Source organism: Trifolium pratense, linkage group LG2 (genome assembly GCF_020283565.1).
Source record: "Trifolium pratense cultivar HEN17-A07 linkage group LG2, ARS_RC_1.1, whole genome shotgun sequence".
NCBI classification, from domain to species: domain Eukaryota; kingdom Viridiplantae; phylum Streptophyta; class Magnoliopsida; order Fabales; family Fabaceae; genus Trifolium; species Trifolium pratense.
The window spans coordinates 36,274,494-36,293,132 of NC_060060.1; the positions used below are offsets into that span (position 1 = coordinate 36,274,494).

At 31.5% G+C, this 18,639-nt stretch overlaps 5 protein-coding genes across 6 annotated transcripts; all 5 read left to right on the forward strand.

Moving 5' to 3' along the window:
* Positions 1–581: 581 nt before the first annotated feature.
* LOC123910402 (tetraspanin-8-like) lies at positions 582–1,129 on the forward strand. Its single transcript, XM_045961498.1, has one exon. The coding sequence runs from the start codon at positions 650–652 to the stop codon at positions 1,127–1,129; it is 480 nt and encodes a 159-aa protein (XP_045817454.1). The 5' UTR covers positions 582–649.
* A 1,368-nt stretch (positions 1,130–2,497) lies between these two features.
* On the forward strand, positions 2,498–3,695 carry LOC123909559 (tetraspanin-7-like). Of its 2 annotated transcripts, none has more exons than XM_045960420.1 (2): positions 2,498–2,950; positions 3,243–3,695. In XM_045960420.1, exons 1-2 carry the CDS (start codon positions 2,516–2,518, stop codon positions 3,633–3,635), a joined length of 828 nt encoding a protein of 275 aa, XP_045816376.1. In that variant the 5' UTR covers positions 2,498–2,515; the 3' UTR covers positions 3,636–3,695. The 2 variants fall into 2 exon arrangements, with proteins under 2 accessions (XP_045816376.1, XP_045816377.1); XM_045960421.1 differs by having other exon boundaries at positions 3,363–3,695.
* Positions 3,696–5,893: 2,198 nt separating this feature from the next.
* Positions 5,894–7,159, forward strand: LOC123904650. The gene is made up of 2 exons (XM_045954286.1): positions 5,894–5,909; positions 6,540–7,159. The coding sequence occupies exons 1-2, from the start codon at positions 5,894–5,896 to the stop codon at positions 7,157–7,159; spliced, it is 636 nt and encodes a 211-aa protein (XP_045810242.1).
* Positions 7,160–7,715: 556 nt separating this feature from the next.
* On the forward strand, positions 7,716–8,873 carry LOC123908837 (tetraspanin-8-like). Its single transcript, XM_045959565.1, has 2 exons — positions 7,716–8,282; positions 8,416–8,873. Exons 1-2 carry the CDS (start codon positions 7,779–7,781, stop codon positions 8,701–8,703), a joined length of 792 nt encoding a protein of 263 aa, XP_045815521.1. The 5' UTR covers positions 7,716–7,778; the 3' UTR covers positions 8,704–8,873.
* Positions 8,874–12,628: 3,755 nt separating this feature from the next.
* Positions 12,629–15,293, forward strand: LOC123909667 (tetraspanin-8-like). The gene is made up of 2 exons (XM_045960541.1): positions 12,629–13,592; positions 14,829–15,293. The coding sequence occupies exons 1-2, from the start codon at positions 13,089–13,091 to the stop codon at positions 15,123–15,125; spliced, it is 801 nt and encodes a 266-aa protein (XP_045816497.1). The 5' UTR covers positions 12,629–13,088; the 3' UTR covers positions 15,126–15,293.
* The last annotated feature ends 3,346 nt before the right edge of the window (positions 15,294–18,639 follow it).

Consider the following 18,639-nt stretch of genomic DNA (forward strand, 5'->3'; position numbering starts at 1 on the left):
ATAAGAAAAAATATGTAGTCGTCGCACATTACTTCAACGCTTTATTTTATAAGATGCGGTCAAACACTCAAGTTGTCCAAACAATTCGTCTTTAATACAGTACAAATTTTTTTTTTTTTTTACTTTTAGTTTTCAAATACAAAAATATGTTGCTGACTAAATTTAGTAAAAAAAGGGACTTACATTTAAAACGATTAGTATCATATACAAGATAGTTTTCATCATTGGATCAATAAATTACATCATTGGAATTGAAACAAATGAGATATGATGAGATTTATTAATCAAATGGTAAACAATACATTTGTGCATGTTGTAAGACTATTTTACCTGTACACGTGAGATGAAATCCCTTTTTTTGGACACTGAGATAGAATCCTCTTGTTTAGTTTATTAATTATTACTAGTTTTTTTTTTTTCCTTTGTTGGAAATTTCCATGTTAAACTTACCTTTACTGTCCTCAATAGTGAAAAAACCCAAAAAACTCTTTCTATCTATAATAGGAATATTTCGTCTATTAAGAAGGATTCCCCGAATACCTAAAATAGAGATGATCATTGAAAATGTAAAATATTTGATAGTATCCGTATGTAGTTTTCTTTTTCTTCACACTCTCTGCTTTTGACCATCATTTCACCATCAATCACCATGAAGTTCAGCAACATCTTAATCGGAATTCTGAACTTCGTAACTCTAATTATGTCAATACCAATATTAGTTTTGGGTGTATGGGTAACCAAAAATTATCACTCAGAATGCGATACATGGGCAGCAAAATTCATTATTTCCCTCAGTGTTTTCCAGTTGGTGGTTTCTCTAACGGGTTTTATAGGTGCTTGTTGTCGTGTCTCGTGGTTTCTCCGCTTCTATCTCATTGTCATGCTTTTCCCCATCATTCTTGTCTTCTCTTTCACAATCTTTGCATTTGTTGTAACTAACAAAGGCGCCGGTGAAACTTTGCCGAATAAAGGGTATAAGGAGTATAGGCTTGGTGGTTATTCCAATTGGTTGCAGAATAGAGTTAACAATAACAATAATTGGAATACCATTAAGAGTTGTTTTCAATCTCAACAACTTTGCTCTAATTTTTATTACCAGTTTGCAAATGACGCCGTTGATAAATTCTAATTTTCATGTTCTTGATGTTGATTGCATATAAATATAAGAACCTTCCTGCAATAAGATGGGAGTAACCTTCACTTGTAGATTTTCTATGGGTTAATAATTTTCTTGAATACTACACGTTAGTAAGCTGCGAAAAATGAAATGTTGTTTTTGGCTCACACTTGTGAATTGTTATATCATGTCATTATATTGGATTTAAGACACTTGTGAGAATATCTAAGTTTGGTATAACGTTAGGTTTGTCAGAATACCTTATACTTTATCCTATATTGTTCGAATTTCAAACACTCCACTTATTCGTTTTAAATGTGGAATTTTTAACCACTATATTACTTTTAAAAAAAGTTTAATTTGTTCTAGCAATTGAGCTACACTCCATTTGATATATTATTTCTATATGCAATATGAATGTCTCTCTTAACTTGACTAATTCATCTAAGTTAAGATTTAACAATCATTATTTAAAACTAAAACATTGAGTTCAAGTGGTTAATATGCTTTACCAAAAGATAGATTGTTCGGAAATACTCGAGTTCAATTCTTAGATAGAACAATTTTTTGACCATATTTTACTTACCTTACAGTCGAACTCCAGATTACTTGGACCTCGTCTCCTAAGAATCGAAGTGTTAACACCCACACACAATTTTTTTTGGGTCAAGTAGCCTAATGGCTAGACTATCACATTTAAATATGAAGAAATGTGGAATTCGGATTTCGAACTCCGACTAGCTACCATTTGAGCTATGAGACAAAAAATCATTATTTAAACATGTGCTAACTCAACTGTCTCTATAATGTTAACATTTTTAATTTTACCGAGTTTAGTATTTCTCACATTTATAATTTTTGACCATCTTAAATTTAGTTTTAAAATAGTAAAATATGATATTTAGTTTTTTAACCAACTAATTAATTTTGATAGTATTACTATTACAAATCTATTTTCCTTTTATTAATAATAATGTATTAATGGATAGTACTAATAATATTGCATAGCATAACAAAAAAAATATATGGTTTTTTTTACAGATGGAATTAACTCTGGTCTATTTTTTTTGGACAATTAACTCCGATGTTAATTCCTATTAATCATGTTTTTGTTTTTATTTTTATTTCGTTGTTGGCAATTTTCTTGCTAAACTTACCTGTTCTCCTCAACTGTTAAAACAAACACCACCAACAACATTTCATTATTTTGTGTATAAATTCTTTACAAATTTATGCTATTACTTTATAAATAAAGAAAATTACAGTTCGATAAAAAAAAACTATCGAGAAATTTTTATTTTACTTTTTGTTAAAAACAAAAATCTCTCTATAGTTTTTTTTTCTTTTCTTTTCACATTCTCTTATTTTGATACTTCCGTTTTCATCATCATCATCATCATGAAGTTCAGCAACATTTTGGTCGGAATTATGAACTTCCTAACCTTAATTCTGTCGATAGCAATGTTATGTTTGGCAGTATGGTTACCCAAAATAGTACACACAGATCAATACGACAAATGGTTGCAAAAACCCTTTATTGCCCTTGGCGTTTTCCTCTTGGTGGTTTCTCTAATGGGCTTCATAGGTGCTTGTTGTCGTGTTTCATGGGTTCTCTTGTTCTATCTCTTTGTTATGTTTTTGCTCATCATTCTTATCTTCATTTTCACCATTTTTGCTATTGTTGTTACAAACAAAGGCGTTGGTGTTCATTCCAATTGGTTAGTTAACGATAGAGATAATTGGAATACAATTAAAAGTTCTTTGCAAATTCAAGATATTTGCAAATTACCTAACCAGCATTTGGACGACACCTCCCACTTGTCCAGTCTTGAGGTTAGGGTTTTTATTTTAAATTTTCTTTATTGAATACATGCTCTTGATTTTGATTGCTTTTTTGGGTTGTCAAAAGTTTAGCTTTTTTGTGATTTTGATTTGATATTCGGGGTTTTAATTTTGAGCTTCAAAGGACACTAAATGATTCTTCACTTACCTACCTAGTGTTATTTCCTGTCAATGCTTAACTTTATAAGGATATCTTACAATTGAATTTTTATATGACACAAATACGGGTCATTAAAGTTTTATGTTTTATGGATTTTCAAAATTCTTTTTATGTTTTCTACAGATCGGATGTTGTATGCCTTCAAATGAATGTGGTTTTACGAAGAAGATCGAAAATGTTTCTTATGTCGACCCTAACTGTGCTTATAATAAAGAGGATTGTGGTGTTTTTTATTACAACCAGATAATATGGACGAAGACCGAAAATGTTACTTATACCAACTCTGACTGTAATGCTTGGAACAACGATCCAAATGCTTTGTGCTTCAATTGTCAATCTTGCAAGGATGGCTTTCTCCAAGACAGCCACATTTGGAAGAAGTTGGTTGATGTCAACATTGTAATCCTTATTTTCTTGGTTATTGTGTGCTTCTTTGGTTGTTGTGCAATCAGAAATAATAGGTGTAAGGGTGGAAATAGGCCGGGCCAAACCAAATTTTACAAGGCACGAGTCTGACCTATTATCTATGAAAGAGTTTTTTACATCTACAAAAATGTGAAAGTGTAAATTAACAATATATGCATTTTTTATTCTGCAATACACAGATAAAGATTCACAGATGTTCTAATATAGTGATGTTAATCGATATTCAATTTAGGGTGGGAGTGAGTAGCTCAACCGATTTGAGCTAAAGATGAAAGGTGTAAAAGGATTTGTGTTCAAGTTCCTATAAAGAAAAAAATACTAACATTAACAATTAATTACTGACTTTGACCGTTTAAAAGAAAATCTCACGTATCTAGTTCTTAGCTCCACAGATATGTTTGTTTTACTAATTAATTTGATTGTAACAAGTGTTTATCCTGTGTGACTCACCCACACCTTTATAAGGGAATTATACAATAAATCTGAATATAAAAATAAATTTTATAGTAAAAATTACATTTTTCAAAATCAATTCTATCTTTCTATGTCACTAGCTAGAACCAATTTTAACTCATTCAAAAGCTTTAGTAAAAAAAAATAAAAAACTCATTCAAAAGCTAAACAGAACGTACATGGCTATGTTTGCCCTAACTTTTTTTTTAGAATCGTCAAAGTTAAAGTTCTTTTTTTGTTGATATTTTTTTTTTTGGTTAAATCCAAAGTTAAAGTTATAAAGAAGAATTAAAGTTATTTGGTAATAATTGATTTTATTTGTTTATTAATACCATCTCAGATTATTTTTTTTGGGAATGTTTAGAATGTTTTTATTTTCCTTTAATGTTAACTGTTTCCGTAAATATAAGCTATGAAGCACCATTACCTCTATGATTAGGTGTGTCGCGGTGTCCGACACTCGTATGAGTGTATGACACGTGTCAGATAGCTCAGATCGGTGTCCAAAAAAATTCAATTTTTCCTTTACTTGGACATCCTTTGATTGTGTCCGATACCTGTAAAACACTCGTACAATACGTGTCGGACAAGTGTCTTAAAAAAATTGTTTTTTCTTTGCTCATACTCTCATTATGCACATATTAGACATATCTACAAGTGTTAAAGATATGTCGAAACAACAATATTGATCAATGAGGGATAAAGACATTACATTTTGATTATAATATTTTTAACATTTTTGATAGTAGATGGATAAATAAAGGTAATATATTATCACACCTTGTTTTAAACCTTTTTTCAAGAAATAACTTGCTCAACTTAGATTTATATGTATATATTTCGACTCTCTATTTATATTTTTTATAAATATATACGATGCCGGTATCCTATATTTTTTACATTAGCAGTGTCGTCGTGTCTGTATCGGTATCGTGTCGGAGTTCGTGCTTCATAGAATATAAGTCAGTTGGTAGATACATTATATTTTATATGCATGAATTAGAATTTAAACTGATTTTTTTAAGTTAAACGTAACAAGGGTTAGAATTCAAAATAAGTTTAATAATAATTAAAGACAAAAATCACCCTAAATATAAATAAATAGGATTCAAATAGCTATAGAAAGCTTTGAAAAAGACTTTAAAGTTGGTTTCAACGTCTTCTCCTTTTGCTCAATTTTGCACATAACATAGAAGCTCTTTGATCACGAGCTTTGTGAAAATTCTCTTTGGCCCCCATTTTCTTTAAAGAGAAGAAAAGAAAGCGTGGCAAACCAGGATATAATGAAACAATTTATTTATAAAAAAATAGTGACACGTTGATTGGAAAGTAAGTCTTACATGATCACAAAATTAAATATATATTGTTAATTAGGTGCACACATACACAAGAGAAACACTTACTTGAACACAAACATTTAAATACAAGATTTTGACACACACATAAATTAAAAAAATTAAAATAAAAATAAAATTGTCACATCATGTCATTCACTTTAACATTTTTTCTTTTATTTTCTTTTATTTCTTGTGAGTGTGCCCAACAAATAATATTTGGACTTGTGTCCAAACAAGTGTTTCTCCACACACAAATGAGTCTTTTTTTTTTCTAATAATAGAAAAGAGTAAAAAAGACCGATAAGTAAACATTTGATTTAATTTTTTTTTTTGAAATATTTAATTTAATATATTTTGGGACAAATGTTTTTGTGTGTGATTAAGCACTATCCATTTAATATTTTCACATTGAGTACTATTTGTGGCAAATATTTTTTGGCTGAGAATTTCTTTCGAAGCAACATTGGATACTAAATTTAGACATCTTATGAGATGGACAAAAATTGAAGTCAATTAGTATTGGACTTCTAATATTCTCCGGTACTCATATCTAAAAACATGTCTTTGTACCAATGTTATAAATTTTAAATTTCAAAAAAAAAAAAAGCTAACAAACTTTGAACTTTAAAATATATATTCAACCTAACAATTTTGACAATTAATTGAACTAAAATTTGTAAACATATAATAATTTTAGGAAAAATGTTAAATAATACCCTCGAACACTAGTTAAAGAAACTAAATATAGTAAAAATATCTTAAAACTTGTATAATCAATTTTTTTAATGCGTAAAAGGTAATTTTTTCAATACAAAAATTCCTTTTTTTAATTTCCTTAACGAGTGTGCAGTTCCCAAGATACACTAGTAAGCATGATCCATAATTTTACTATTCATTACAATAATTTTTCCCCGACCAAAGTACTAATTTTTATCATAATTACACTGCAAATTATTTATCTTTTTTTTATAACACTTTAATCTTTTTATTTTTTTTAATACTTCGGTCCTTTATTTTTTTGTAACACTTTGTTCATTTATTTTTTTATTTGTAACAAAATAATATGATAAAACAATCTCCAGTGTAATTTTATACATTTAATAATTTAATAATTATAGTATAAAATTGAGGGCGTGGGAGGAGGAGATGTTGGGAGAGTGTCAGTCTTTACTTCTTACCATCTCTTTGCAGGATCATGTTTCAGATAGGTGGCAGTGGCAGTCTGATTTGGATGATGATTATACTGTTCGTGGTGCTTATCAGCTTTTGACGACACAGGATGCAGTTACTTTGGATGCTGCATCGGGTCTTATTTGGCACCGTCAGGTTCCTTTGAAGGTTTCCATTTGTGTCTGGCAACTCTTGCGGGACAGGTTACCTACCAAAGCAAACCTGGTTACTAGAGGGATTTTATCTACGGCGAACCACCATTGTGTTTCTGGTTGCGGAGAGGTTGAGTCGGCTCAGCACTTGTTCCTTTCCTGCAGTACTTTTGGTGCCCTTTGGTCCCTTGTCAGCTCCTGGATTGGTTCTCCTTTGGTGTCTGCTCAGACTCTTTCCGATCATTTTGTCCGGTTCACAGTTTCAGCAGGTGATCTTCGAGCACGACGTTCTTTCATGCAGCTCATTTGGCTTGCTTGTGTATGGGTGGTGTGGACCGAAAGAAATCACAGATTGTTTAGAGGCTCAGCAAACACAGTGTATCATATGTTGGACAAGATCAAAACTTTTTCATACAGGTGGTTAAAAGCGACGAGTAGTACTCTAGCTGTGAACTGCCATAGTTGGTGGTCTAGTCCTATGCTTTGCTTGAGCCTTGTTTAGTTTAGTTTCTTTTTGTTCTTGTACTTTGACTCTTTTGTAATCTTTCTTAGTCTCTTTTGGCACGTCTTGTGTTGAGAAGACTATTTTATTTATATTTATATATATCTCATTTTGGCCTGTTCAAAAAAATTATAGTAGTAAGGTTTTTTTTGGAGAATAATAGTAGTAAGTTTGAAGATACAGAAGAGTGATATTGTCTCATTTTATTTCTCAACAAAAAAGGAAGCAAAAGATACGGAGAAACAACAAAAACGTGTAAAATTAATGGTATTGCGTGTGAAATTAATTCTTGTTCTTGGTATTATCATGTGAAATTAATTCTTGAAATATACACTGTATTAATCAATTTTAATTTTTTGAATATACTGTAACTATTATTAATTAACGTTTTTATTTGTTTTTTATTCCCTTATTATTGTTAATGATTTCCGCGTTAAACTTATTACCTGTTCCCCTCAACGGTAAAAAAATAACATAACGTAACAAATAAGTAACAAATTTTCTCTATAAATAATTAACAAAACCCTAAAACTCAGTATATCTCTCTCTTCTCTGTACTTTTCTTCTTCTTCTTCTTCACATTCTCTCTGATTTTGATACTTTCATTTTCATCATCATCATGAAGCTGAGCAACAACATTATCGGAATTCTGAACTTCCTAACCCTACTTCTTTCAATTCCAATTTTAGTGATGGGAATATGGTTACACAAACAAGCCACCTCTGAATGTGACAGATGGTTAGAAAAACCCATTATTGCCCTTGGTGTTTTTCTCTTAATTGTTTCTCTAATGGGTTTCATTGGTGCTTGTTTTCGTGTTTCATGGCTTCTTTGGTTCTATCTTCTTTTCATGTTCTTACTCATTGTTCTTCTCTTTGTTTTCACCATTTTCTCTTTTGTTGTTACTAACAAAGGTGCTGGTGAAAAACTATCCGATAAAGGGTATAAAGAATATAGACTTGGTGATTATTCTCATTGGTTGCAGAAAAGGGTTAATAACAATAAAAATTGGAATAAGATTAAGAGTTGTTTACAATCTAGCCAATTTTGCTCTTTATATCATAACCAATTTGCCAATGATACTGTTGATAAATTCTATACTGAAAACTTGTCTGCTCTTCAGGTTAGAGTTTTTCTTCTTTTTCTTTTATTCAATCTCTGTTCGTTTATTTTTTTACGCAAGAAAACTTATGCCATTTCATTTCAATCTCTGTTTTTGGTTTCTTGATTTTCATTGTTTTCGATGTTTTGTGCAGTCCGGATGTTGTAAGCCTTCAAACGACTGTGGTTTTACTTATGTGAACCCAACAACCTGGACAAAGACCGGAAATGTTAGTTATAGCAACCCCGACTGCGATGCTTGGGTGAACGATCCAAACATTCTGTGCTTCAATTGCAAATCTTGCAAAGCTGGCTTATTGCAAAACATAAAGGGTGATTGGAAGAAGTCAGCTGTTGTCAATATCATATTCCTGATTTTCCTGATTATTGTCTACACCCTTGGTTGCTGTGCATTCAAGAATAACAGGAGAGACAATTATTAGCATGTAGATGATTTCGCCTATATGGTTTATATGCTCTTTTTCTTTTTGTTGGTTCTTTATGGCTTGGATGTATTTTTACTGTTTTCAGTACAGTTTATTCTGTTGACAATTTTATATTCAGATGTTGTTTAAGAAGTTGTTTTAATAACATTTCTGTTCATTCTTTTCAATTTCTATACCGTTTTAGAAATAACTGCATGCTCATAGTAAAAATTTATTTTTTGTCGCGATTATTTTTTGTCAAGTAAATAAGTGAAGTGTCCCGGGTTCAAATCCGGGCTTCTGCACATAGTGATGTCCCTACCAACTAGCTAAGCTCACGGAGAGAATTTGCCCTGATTTTATACTATTCGGAATCTTGATTCTTGATTTGTTTAGCCAAGATTTTATACTAACAAACATGCACAATTAACTATCAGAATATATCCATAAAAAAAAAAAACTATCAGAATATAGTCTATATTTTTTCCGGATCATGTATCAATTACTTTAAGGGTTTTGTTAACATGTGCATGTATGATAAAGTATCTTAATATAGAAATTCAATATTTAATGATGAAAAAATTTAATGTTTGAAAGGTTAAAATACACAAATTCTAAAGTATAATTTTTATTTTTGATTTTGATAAAAAAAAAAATTTATTTTTGATTCCTTAACATGTGTCATGTGCACATGTTAACATTCTTTTTACTTTAAAAATGCATGACAAATTAAATGACTAATTATTTCTAATTAAATGACATCAAATGATTCTTCACTTACCTACCTAGTGCTATTTCCTGTCAATGCTTAACTTGATAAGGATATCTTACAATTGAATTTCTATACGACACAAATATTGGTCATTAATTAAAGTTTTATGTTTTATAGCTTTTCAAAATTATTTTTATGTTTTCTACGATTTGGGTGTTGTACATGCCTTCAAATGAATGTGGTTGTATGAAGAAGACTGAAAATGTTTCTTATACCGACACTAGCTGTGCTTATAATAAAGAGGATTGTGGTGTTTTTTTATTACAACCAGATAATATGGACGAAGACCGAAAATGTTACTTATACCGACCTTGATTCTAATGCTTGGAACAACGATTACGATTCAAATGCTTTGTGCTTCAATTGCCAATCTTGCAAGGATGGTTTTCAGGATGGAAATAGGTTAGGCCAAACCAAATTTTGCAAGACATTTACGAAAATATAAAAGTGTAAATTTACAATATTGCGCACTTTTTAGGGTGGGAGATTGTAGCTCAACTAATTTGAGCTAAAGATTAAAGGCGTAAAAGTATACGTGTTCAAGTTCCAGTAAAGAAAAGTACTAATATTAGCAATTAATTACTGACTTTGACCATTTAAAAGAAAATCATGCTTCGTCAAAAAATAAAATAAAATGCAACAATTAAATTAAAAAAATAAAATAAAACTCTTTCCTCTTGCATAATCGGTTATCAGGTAAACATTAGAAGAAAATGGATGAGGTGGACCAATAAAGTAGAGGGTGGTTATAGGAGTGTGTCAATGAGTGTGACATTAGCATTCCTCTATTAAAAATAAGTAAGTTAGTTGAATCAAAATAATTAAATAAGGGTATACATGAAATAAGTTTAAATTTATAGGAGTATTAAATGAGAATAACTATTTACAATGTATTTTTTTGATTTGTGTATTTTTTTTTTTGCTGAGAATTTTATTCGAACAACATTGAATACTAAATTAGTAAATTTAGATATCTTGGCTAATGCTACGGTGGACAAGTGATGTACCGAATATGAATTTTACAAAATTCACTATTGGATTGAAAGTTTATATCGTATAGATCATCCATAAAATTTTTAAATTTTTTTGAAAATCATTGGATGTGTTATTAACCATCAAAATTTACGTTATTTAATAAACCGTTAATCTTGATATGTCTCAATAACATATCAAATGGTTTTCAATTTTTCTAAATTTTTCTATGGATGATCTATATGATATAAACTTTCAATTCAACGGTGGATTTTGTAAAATTCGTATTCGTTATAATATTATTGATGAAGTGATCCATATTAGAATTTACCTAAATCTTTGTAATTTCAACAAAGTTTTAATATTTATAGACTAAGCAATAACAACTACATCAAATTTCGTAATTGGTACACACAATTGTAAGATGAGCATTCCGATAGCTAATCATGAAAGGATTTTAACAAGAAATACAATAAGATGTTTAGTGCATCATTTTAAAAGAGTTAAAACTTTTATCTTTATGGATGGTTAATTGTGTAAATCTACAGCCAAGATCATTTTTTGCATTTCTTCACCTAGTATTTATTGTAAGAAAGAGCATTTTCCTTATAAGATTCATGTTCAGACGATCTAGAAGCAGAATTATGCAAAGAGCATGGGCCCAAAATTTACAGAGATGTACGACGATGTTGGAAGATATGGCTGGCATAGTTTTAGGCTCCGTTTGGTTTGAAGAAAAGAAAGAGTAGGAAAGAAATTTACAGAAATTGATGATTGAACCTAGACTGAAGTTAATCTAAATTCATTCATTGGTTTGCGTAATTTTCTTTCATCTGTCTTTCTTTCCTCCCTAGACCACTGTGGTGGAATAAGAAAAAATAATGTGGGTGGAAAAAAATTATAATATACGAATCGTTTAATTACACTTTTGGTCTCATGTTTTATCAAAGAGGTATGTTATTCCAACACAAAGCACGCAAAATGAGGAATGTAAAGAAATATATATAAAATATTAAAAACTGATACATTAAAACGAGGAATGTAAAAAATATTAAAAAAACGAGAAATGTTATCTAGACACATTTTTTAAGACAAAAACGTACACAACATATATGGACAATTTTGTCATTTCATATCATTTTCTCTTCCACTATCATTATTTTTTCTCTACCAACTTGTACTTTTTTTAGAGAAATGACATAATTACCCCTGAATGTTGTATTTTTGTCTCAAAAAATGTGTCTAGATAACATTTCTCTAAAAAAACAAAGAGTATATTTGTTGTATTTTTGTAAAAAAATGTGTTTACCTAACATTTTTCCTTTATCAAACTCACAAAAGTAGCTACTCTATGATCATACGTTGCAATTTTGGTCTCAATTCATATTTTTACTCTAAAAATTGTGATTTATTTAGTGTTATAAAAAAATAATTTATTGTCTTCAACATTGAATCTGAAATGAAATGTCACATTTGAGATCACCCGTACTAATAGACTATGAACTAATATTTGCACTAATACTTGAACTAATATGTGTACCGAGTTACTTACGATAGTAAATAATAAAGTTTAAGTTAATATTGACATTAATATTTATACTAATACGTATACTGAATAACTTTAAATTATTAATAATACATTTAAATTAATACCCTATGAATAAATAAAAATTTGGGTGGGGGTGGATCGTGGCCCATCTCAGCCCATCCTAGCTAGGTCCGCCATTGGTTGACCGGGAACTTGTGAGATGGGAAAAAATTGAACCTAGTAATTAGTATTGCTCAACCTAACAATTTTGACAATTAATTGAGCCAAAATTTGTGAACATATAATAATTTTAGAAAAAGTGTTAAATAATGCACTCGAACACTAGTTTTTTTTTTTTTTACGGAACTCTCGAACACAAATTAAGGAAACTAAATATAGTAAAAATATCCTGAAACTTGTATAGTCAACTTTCTTAAAGTGTAAAAGGCGATATTTTTAATACAATTTTTTTTATTTCCTTAACCAGTGCTCAAAATACACAGTAAGCATGACCCATAATTTGATTATTCATTATTACAATAATATTTTTCCTGACTAAAGTACTAATTTTTATTTTAATATTTAATAATAGTAGTAAGTTTGTTGTACCAAAAAAAAAAGTAGTAAGTTTGAAGGCTTAAGAAAAGTGATATTGTCTCATTTTATTTCTCAACGAGAAACGAAGAAAAAGATACGGAGCAGTTTAAAACATTTTTTTTTATAGTATATAGCGTGTAAAATTAATTCTTTTTTTTTTTTGTATTACCGTGTGAAATTAATTTTTAAAATATACTGTATTAATCAATTTTAATTGTTTGAATATAATAACTATTATTAAATATTTTTCCTTCAAAAAACTATTATTAAATCTTTTATTCCCTTATTGTTAATTGTTAATTTTTCCGCGTTAAACTTACCTGTTCTCTCAATATTGAAACAAACGTAACGTATACAAGTAACAAATTTTAATTATTTTCTTTATAAATTTTCTCTATAAATAATAAATAAAACCCTAAAACTCTTTATATCTCTCTCTCTCTCTCCTCTGTTCTTCTTCTTCTCTGTACTTTTCTTCTTCTTTTCTTCTTCACATTCTCTGATTTTGATACTTTCAATTTCATCATCATCATCATGAAGCTGAGCAACAACTTGATCGGAATTCTGAACTTTCTAACCCTACTTCTTTCAATTCCAATTTTAGTGATGGGAGTATGGTTACACAGACAAGCCAACACTGAATGTGAAAGATGGTTAGAAAAACCCATTATTGCCCTTGGTGTTTTTCTCTTAGTTGTTTCTCTATTGGGTTTCATTGGTGCTTGTTGTCGTGTTTCATGGCTTCTTTGGTTCTATCTTCTTTTCATGTTCTTACTCATTGTTCTTCTCTTTGTTTTCACCATTTTCGCTTTTATTGTTACTAACGAAGGTGCTGGTGAAAAACTATCCAATAAAGGGTATAAAGAATATAGACTTGGTGATTATTCTCATTGGTTGCAGAAAAGGGTTAATGATAATGGAAATTGGAAGAAGATTAAGAGTTGTTTACAATCTGGCAAAGTTTGCTCTTTATATCATAACCAATTTGTCAATGATACTGATGATAAATTCTTTACTGAAAACTTGTCTGCTATTCAGGTTAGGGTTTTTCTTCTTTTTCTTTATTCAATTTCTGTTCTTCATTTTAATTGCTTTTCTGGGTTCTCATCAAAATTTGAACTTGCATGTGATTCAATTTTGGGGTTGAAATTTTGATCATAAAAAAAATATATATATATTGGGGGTTGAAAAATTTGATCTTGATTTTATTGATCTATTTTCTGAAGATTCTGTGCAATTTGCTTGATATTAGGATTTAGGGGTATGTGGATTTAGGATTATTTATTGCAAAATTGAACATTATTCTTCTGGTGTTCTTATGTTGAATGTGATAATTATCTTCAGAAATTAGAATATAATTTGTATAGAAAAAAGTAATTACAAAATTTCAGAATATCTTAGCTTGCAAAAGTATCACATGATAGTATTAAATTAAATTTATAAGATACTTATGCTTTATAACTTTTTTCTGAGTAGTCAAATGTTTCTTTCTGAAAAGTGAACTTTTAAACTGAGATTTCTGAGTAGTCATGGCTTGTTCATGAAAAGTATTGACTTTTAAATTGAGATTGCTTTTGTCCAACTTTTTGTTAAGTTCTTTTCTTTTCTTTACTTCTCATGGATGCTATGCTATTGCTTCTGGGCTAAAAAGTTGTGTCACTTTTTGAATATGCACTTTTCTTATGCCAATAAATTAAGCAATGGTTCCTTGTAGCTTTTCCAAATTTGAGTTTACTTTGATTTTATATTCTTCCATCATGGTAACATATAAGAAGAATCTTCCCTGCATGAGATTTTATTTTAAAAAAACTTGACAGATTATATTACTCTTTAACTCTTCCTAATTAATTACCTTGTTTAGCTTGATAGGGTATTTTACAATTGAATTTCTGTATGTTATGTCATGTTAATTACTTATTTTGTTATGGTGTTCCGTGGTTTGTGTTCTATGTTTTATGCTCAACTTGTACATGGAAAGAAATTATGGAACTTTATTGTACTTTGTTTGCTGGCATGTGAATATCAAATGGTAAAACCGTGCAAATTTTGTGTATCTCTCTATTCGTAACGATCAATGAAGGTTGATAGTATCATCTATTTAATGCTCACAAGAAAATGTGTAATATGAGACTTTAAACCTAGAACCATGATCAATTTAAGTTAGCCAATGACTTAAACTTCATTCCCCTGTGCTTTGTTTTATGTATTTCTGCCGTCTTCTGGTTTGTAAAATTTAGACTAATGGATTTCCATTTTTTCGGATGTTTTGTGCAGTCTGGATGTTGTAAGCCTTCAAATGACTGTGGTTTTACTTATGTGAACCCAACAACCTGGACAAAGACTGGAAATGTTACTTATACCAACCCTGACTGCGATGCTTGGGCGAACGATCCAAACGTTCTGTGCTTCAATTGCCAATCTTGCAAGGCTGGCTTACTGCAAAACATAAAGACTGATTGGAAGAAGGCGGCTGTTGTCAATATCATATTCCTGATTTTCCTGGTTATTGTCTACTCCATTGGTTGTTGTGCATTCAGGAATAACAGGAATGACAATTGGAAGAGATATTAGGTTCTTCAATATTGAATGATTTAGCCCATATGGTTTATATGCTCTTTTTCTTTTTGTTGGTTCTTTATGGCTTTGATGGATTTCTTACTGTTTTCAGTACAGTTTTACTCTGTTGACAATTTTATATTTTACAGTTTCATAGTATCATATATCTTTACTTAGATATGACTTGGTTTGGTCACACTGCATTTCCTTTTGCAATCTACAAGTCTCTCTACTTAAATCATTATGCGTTTTAATCTCGTCTAACGCATAATGATTTGCAAAGTTTACGCCTAAGCTAAGCATTTCCATTTGATAAACTTGCATTGCATATACTTCGTCTTCTATGCAATCATAAGTCATATGCTTCTAAAGCTTGTCACCACCGATTTGTTTTCTTTCTTGATTCTCTAAGTAGGACAATATCATTTGTAAACACCAAATGTAGTGTTGGCTTGTCTATGTGTTTTATATTCATTGACTTTTTGTGCATTCTGAAAATTGTGTCCCCTACTTGCAATATCACACACACACCTCTGGAGCACCGATTCTTCAAATTGAAGATGTGTTTGATGTCTGGCGCACATTATTTCATATTGACGCATGTAAATACTTACACATATGAGTATCAATGTCTATGTTACACTTGGGTCTAATCGTGGCCTCGTACATAGCTGAACTATAAACAATAGGAACCCTTTGTTTTCTAGGCTTTGTGCAAAACTTCTCTTGACACTAACATACAATTTCTCCAACTCAATGGAAATTATCTTTAATTCCAATCCCTTCCTTATCACTCATCCATCACTCGTGATAGCAAGTGGTAAATTATTTCCATGATCACCTTTGGAGCATAAAACGAAATTGTGTAGTGCTGAAAATTCACCTCCACTAAAGAAAATGACACCCATTGTGATGTATTATTACATTACTTACAAACAAATTAGGTGTCTAAAAGTCTTGAGTATTTAAAATAATGGTAGCCGTTCAAATTATGGATTGAACATGTGTATAGATGGTGAAAGACAGAGTGTCATTTTGAGATTGAATTATTGATGCCGGAGGTTATATATGTCCGTCCAATCATGAGTGAAACTTGACTAGTTTGCCATGGACCATGGTCCTGTCCAACACGTAATTTTCCACGTTTGCCCCTATCTTATCTACTTGTGTGATGTAAATGTTAATCTACCTAATCAAATGTTAGTTTCGTGCCTGCTTCCCTCAACTCTTGTTCCAATCCTTTAATCATCACTCTTCCGCCGATCTTGATTATAAGTGTTCTGGTAAAAAACAAGGGGGTTTGTATTATTGATCAAATGGTGTGATTACACTCAGTTCAATCCCAACAACCCTGGGAGTTTAATAAGTCAGAATTCGATCAGAACATAGGGGTTTGTGTTATTCAAGATTGATAACTGATACAAGTATGTCGGAGAAGAAATTGAATCTCTTTACAAGAATGAAAATATGGTGGTTTCTCATGATGAGAGTGAGTCTATGTAGAATCAGTGAAAAGTTCTCCCCTCTTCTCTTGAAGAAGATCCTATTTATAGACAAAACATCTCCCTCTTGTTGCTTGATAACCGCCTTGCTTGGAGAGGAATTCATGGGTAGTGGGCGGTTACTTTTACTTCTTCTCCAAGCTTCTTCCTTCTTCTCCAAGCTTCTTCCTTCTTCTCCAAGTTTCTTCCTTCTTCTCCAAGTCATGGTGGATCATGCTTATCATGTGTTTTTCATGGTTGTTTTCATGCTTCTCCTTTAGATGCTCCCATTGGGCTTTTTCGTATTGGGCCTTAACAAATCACACCCTGGTCCATGGCCCGGTACACAGCCCCCCAAGCACGAGGCTTCAAGAAGGCGAAGTGCTTTTGAATGAAGTAACTTGGCAATTATTATGTCTCGGCGTGGTTCTATGTCGCCTATTTGTTGCTGACTCATACTCTTTGTTTGCTTGTCGCCTTGTCCTTCCTTTTGTTGTTTATATTTCTTAGATAATTTGTACGTCCTTCTATGACTTTTGAATATCTTGATGCACGCCATTTGTGGCTTTGAATATTGTTGTCATTGTTTCTTGGCGACTTTGAGCAAGTTGGCAAGTCGCCCTTCCTTCTTTTCCATCGTATTTGTATTTTCGAGCCAGCGTTGTCACCAATCTCGCCTGTTCTTCTTTCGCGGATCGCCTTTCCTTCTTGGAAACGAATTGAAACTTTGTGGCTAGTAACTTTGTTAGTCTATACTTCTGCTTCTTCTACTCAACATGAGTTTCTTATTTTCTTTGACACTCTATATTTGAGGATTGTAAGTATTCTGGCGTAATCTGTCTCGCCACTTGTAGTTGATTTTCGTACTGCCAGGCTTGCACGCCTTATTTTGTAACTATTGTTTCTTTGGAGATTTAGAAAGAATTGGCGCTGCTCGGAGTCGCCCTTCCACTGTACTTTGTGTTTGGTGTTGAAAATAATCTCGCCTTTGAAATTTTTAACTTTGCACCTGCAATGTCTTTAGCACTTTAAATATAATTATATATCATTTATGAATAACTTTTATACCTGATGCCTTTTTGGCGATTGTAACTAGTATGGCGATATGTCGCCTTGTTTCGCTGCATGACGAGCGATCTGGTTGTGTCCTTCTTGCTTTTAGAATCATATGACTTGACGTTATGGTGAATCGCCTTGCTTTGGTTGTGTGTAAGCTTCTTCTGGCGGTGTTGATAATCTCGCCCTTTTCTTTGCCGTATCTTTTTCTGACGTACCCCACTCGTAAGACTTACAGGTAACGCCAAGGCCTTTCAACCTTGTTTAATTTTGCTTTTTCTGACGTACCCAACTCGTAAGACTTACAGGTAACGCCAAGGCTTTTCAACCTTGTTTAATTTTGCTTTTTCTGACGTACCCAACTCGTAAGACTTACAGGTAACGCCAAGGTTTTTCAACCTTGTTTAATTTTGCTTTTTCTGACGTACCCAACTCGTAAGACTTACAGGTAACGCCAAGGCTTTTCAACCTTGGTTTATTTTCTATTTTTGACGTACCCTACTCGTAAGGTTTACAGGTAACGCCAAGGCTTTTCAACCTTGTTTAATTTTGCTTTTTCTGACGTACCCAACTCGTAAGACTTACAGGTAACGCCAAGGCTTTTCAACCTTGTTTAATTTTGCTTTTTCTGACGTACCCAACTCGTAAGACTTACAGGTAACGCCAAGGCCTTGCAACCTTGTTTAATTTTTCTTTTTCTGACGTACCCAACTCGTAAGACTTACAGGTAACGCCAAGGAACTGTAACCCTTGTTTAATAAAATTTTTTTTTTTTTTTTTCTGACGTACCCAACTCGTAGGTGACGCCAAGGCACTGTAACCCTTGTTTAATAAAATTTTTTTTTTTCTGACGTACCCAACTCGTAGGTGACGCCAAGGCACTGTAACCCTTGTTTAATAAAATTTTTTTCTGACGTACCCAACTCGTAAGACTTACAGGTAACGCCAAGGAACTGTAACCCTTGTTTAATAAAATTTTTTTTTTTTTTTTT

Bases quoted from the DNA above. Each gene is read 5' to 3' on its own strand.
- LOC123909667 (XM_045960541.1), top strand. From the start codon at position 13,089: ATGAAGCTGAGCAACAACTTGATCGGAATTCTGAACTTTCTAACCCTA. The intron at 13,593-14,828 runs GTTAGGGTTTTT...TGTTTTGTGCAG, and splicing joins AAAACTTGTCTGCTATTCAG to TCTGGATGTTGTAAGCCTTC.
- LOC123908837 (XM_045959565.1), top strand. From the start codon at position 7,779: ATGAAGCTGAGCAACAACATTATCGGAATTCTGAACTTCCTAACCCTA. The intron at 8,283-8,415 runs GTTAGAGTTTTT...TGTTTTGTGCAG, and splicing joins AAAACTTGTCTGCTCTTCAG to TCCGGATGTTGTAAGCCTTC.
- LOC123910402 (XM_045961498.1), top strand. From the start codon at position 650: ATGAAGTTCAGCAACATCTTAATCGGAATTCTGAACTTCGTAACTCTA.
- LOC123909559 (XM_045960420.1), top strand. From the start codon at position 2,516: ATGAAGTTCAGCAACATTTTGGTCGGAATTATGAACTTCCTAACCTTA. The intron at 2,951-3,242 runs GTTAGGGTTTTT...TGTTTTCTACAG, and splicing joins CCCACTTGTCCAGTCTTGAG to ATCGGATGTTGTATGCCTTC.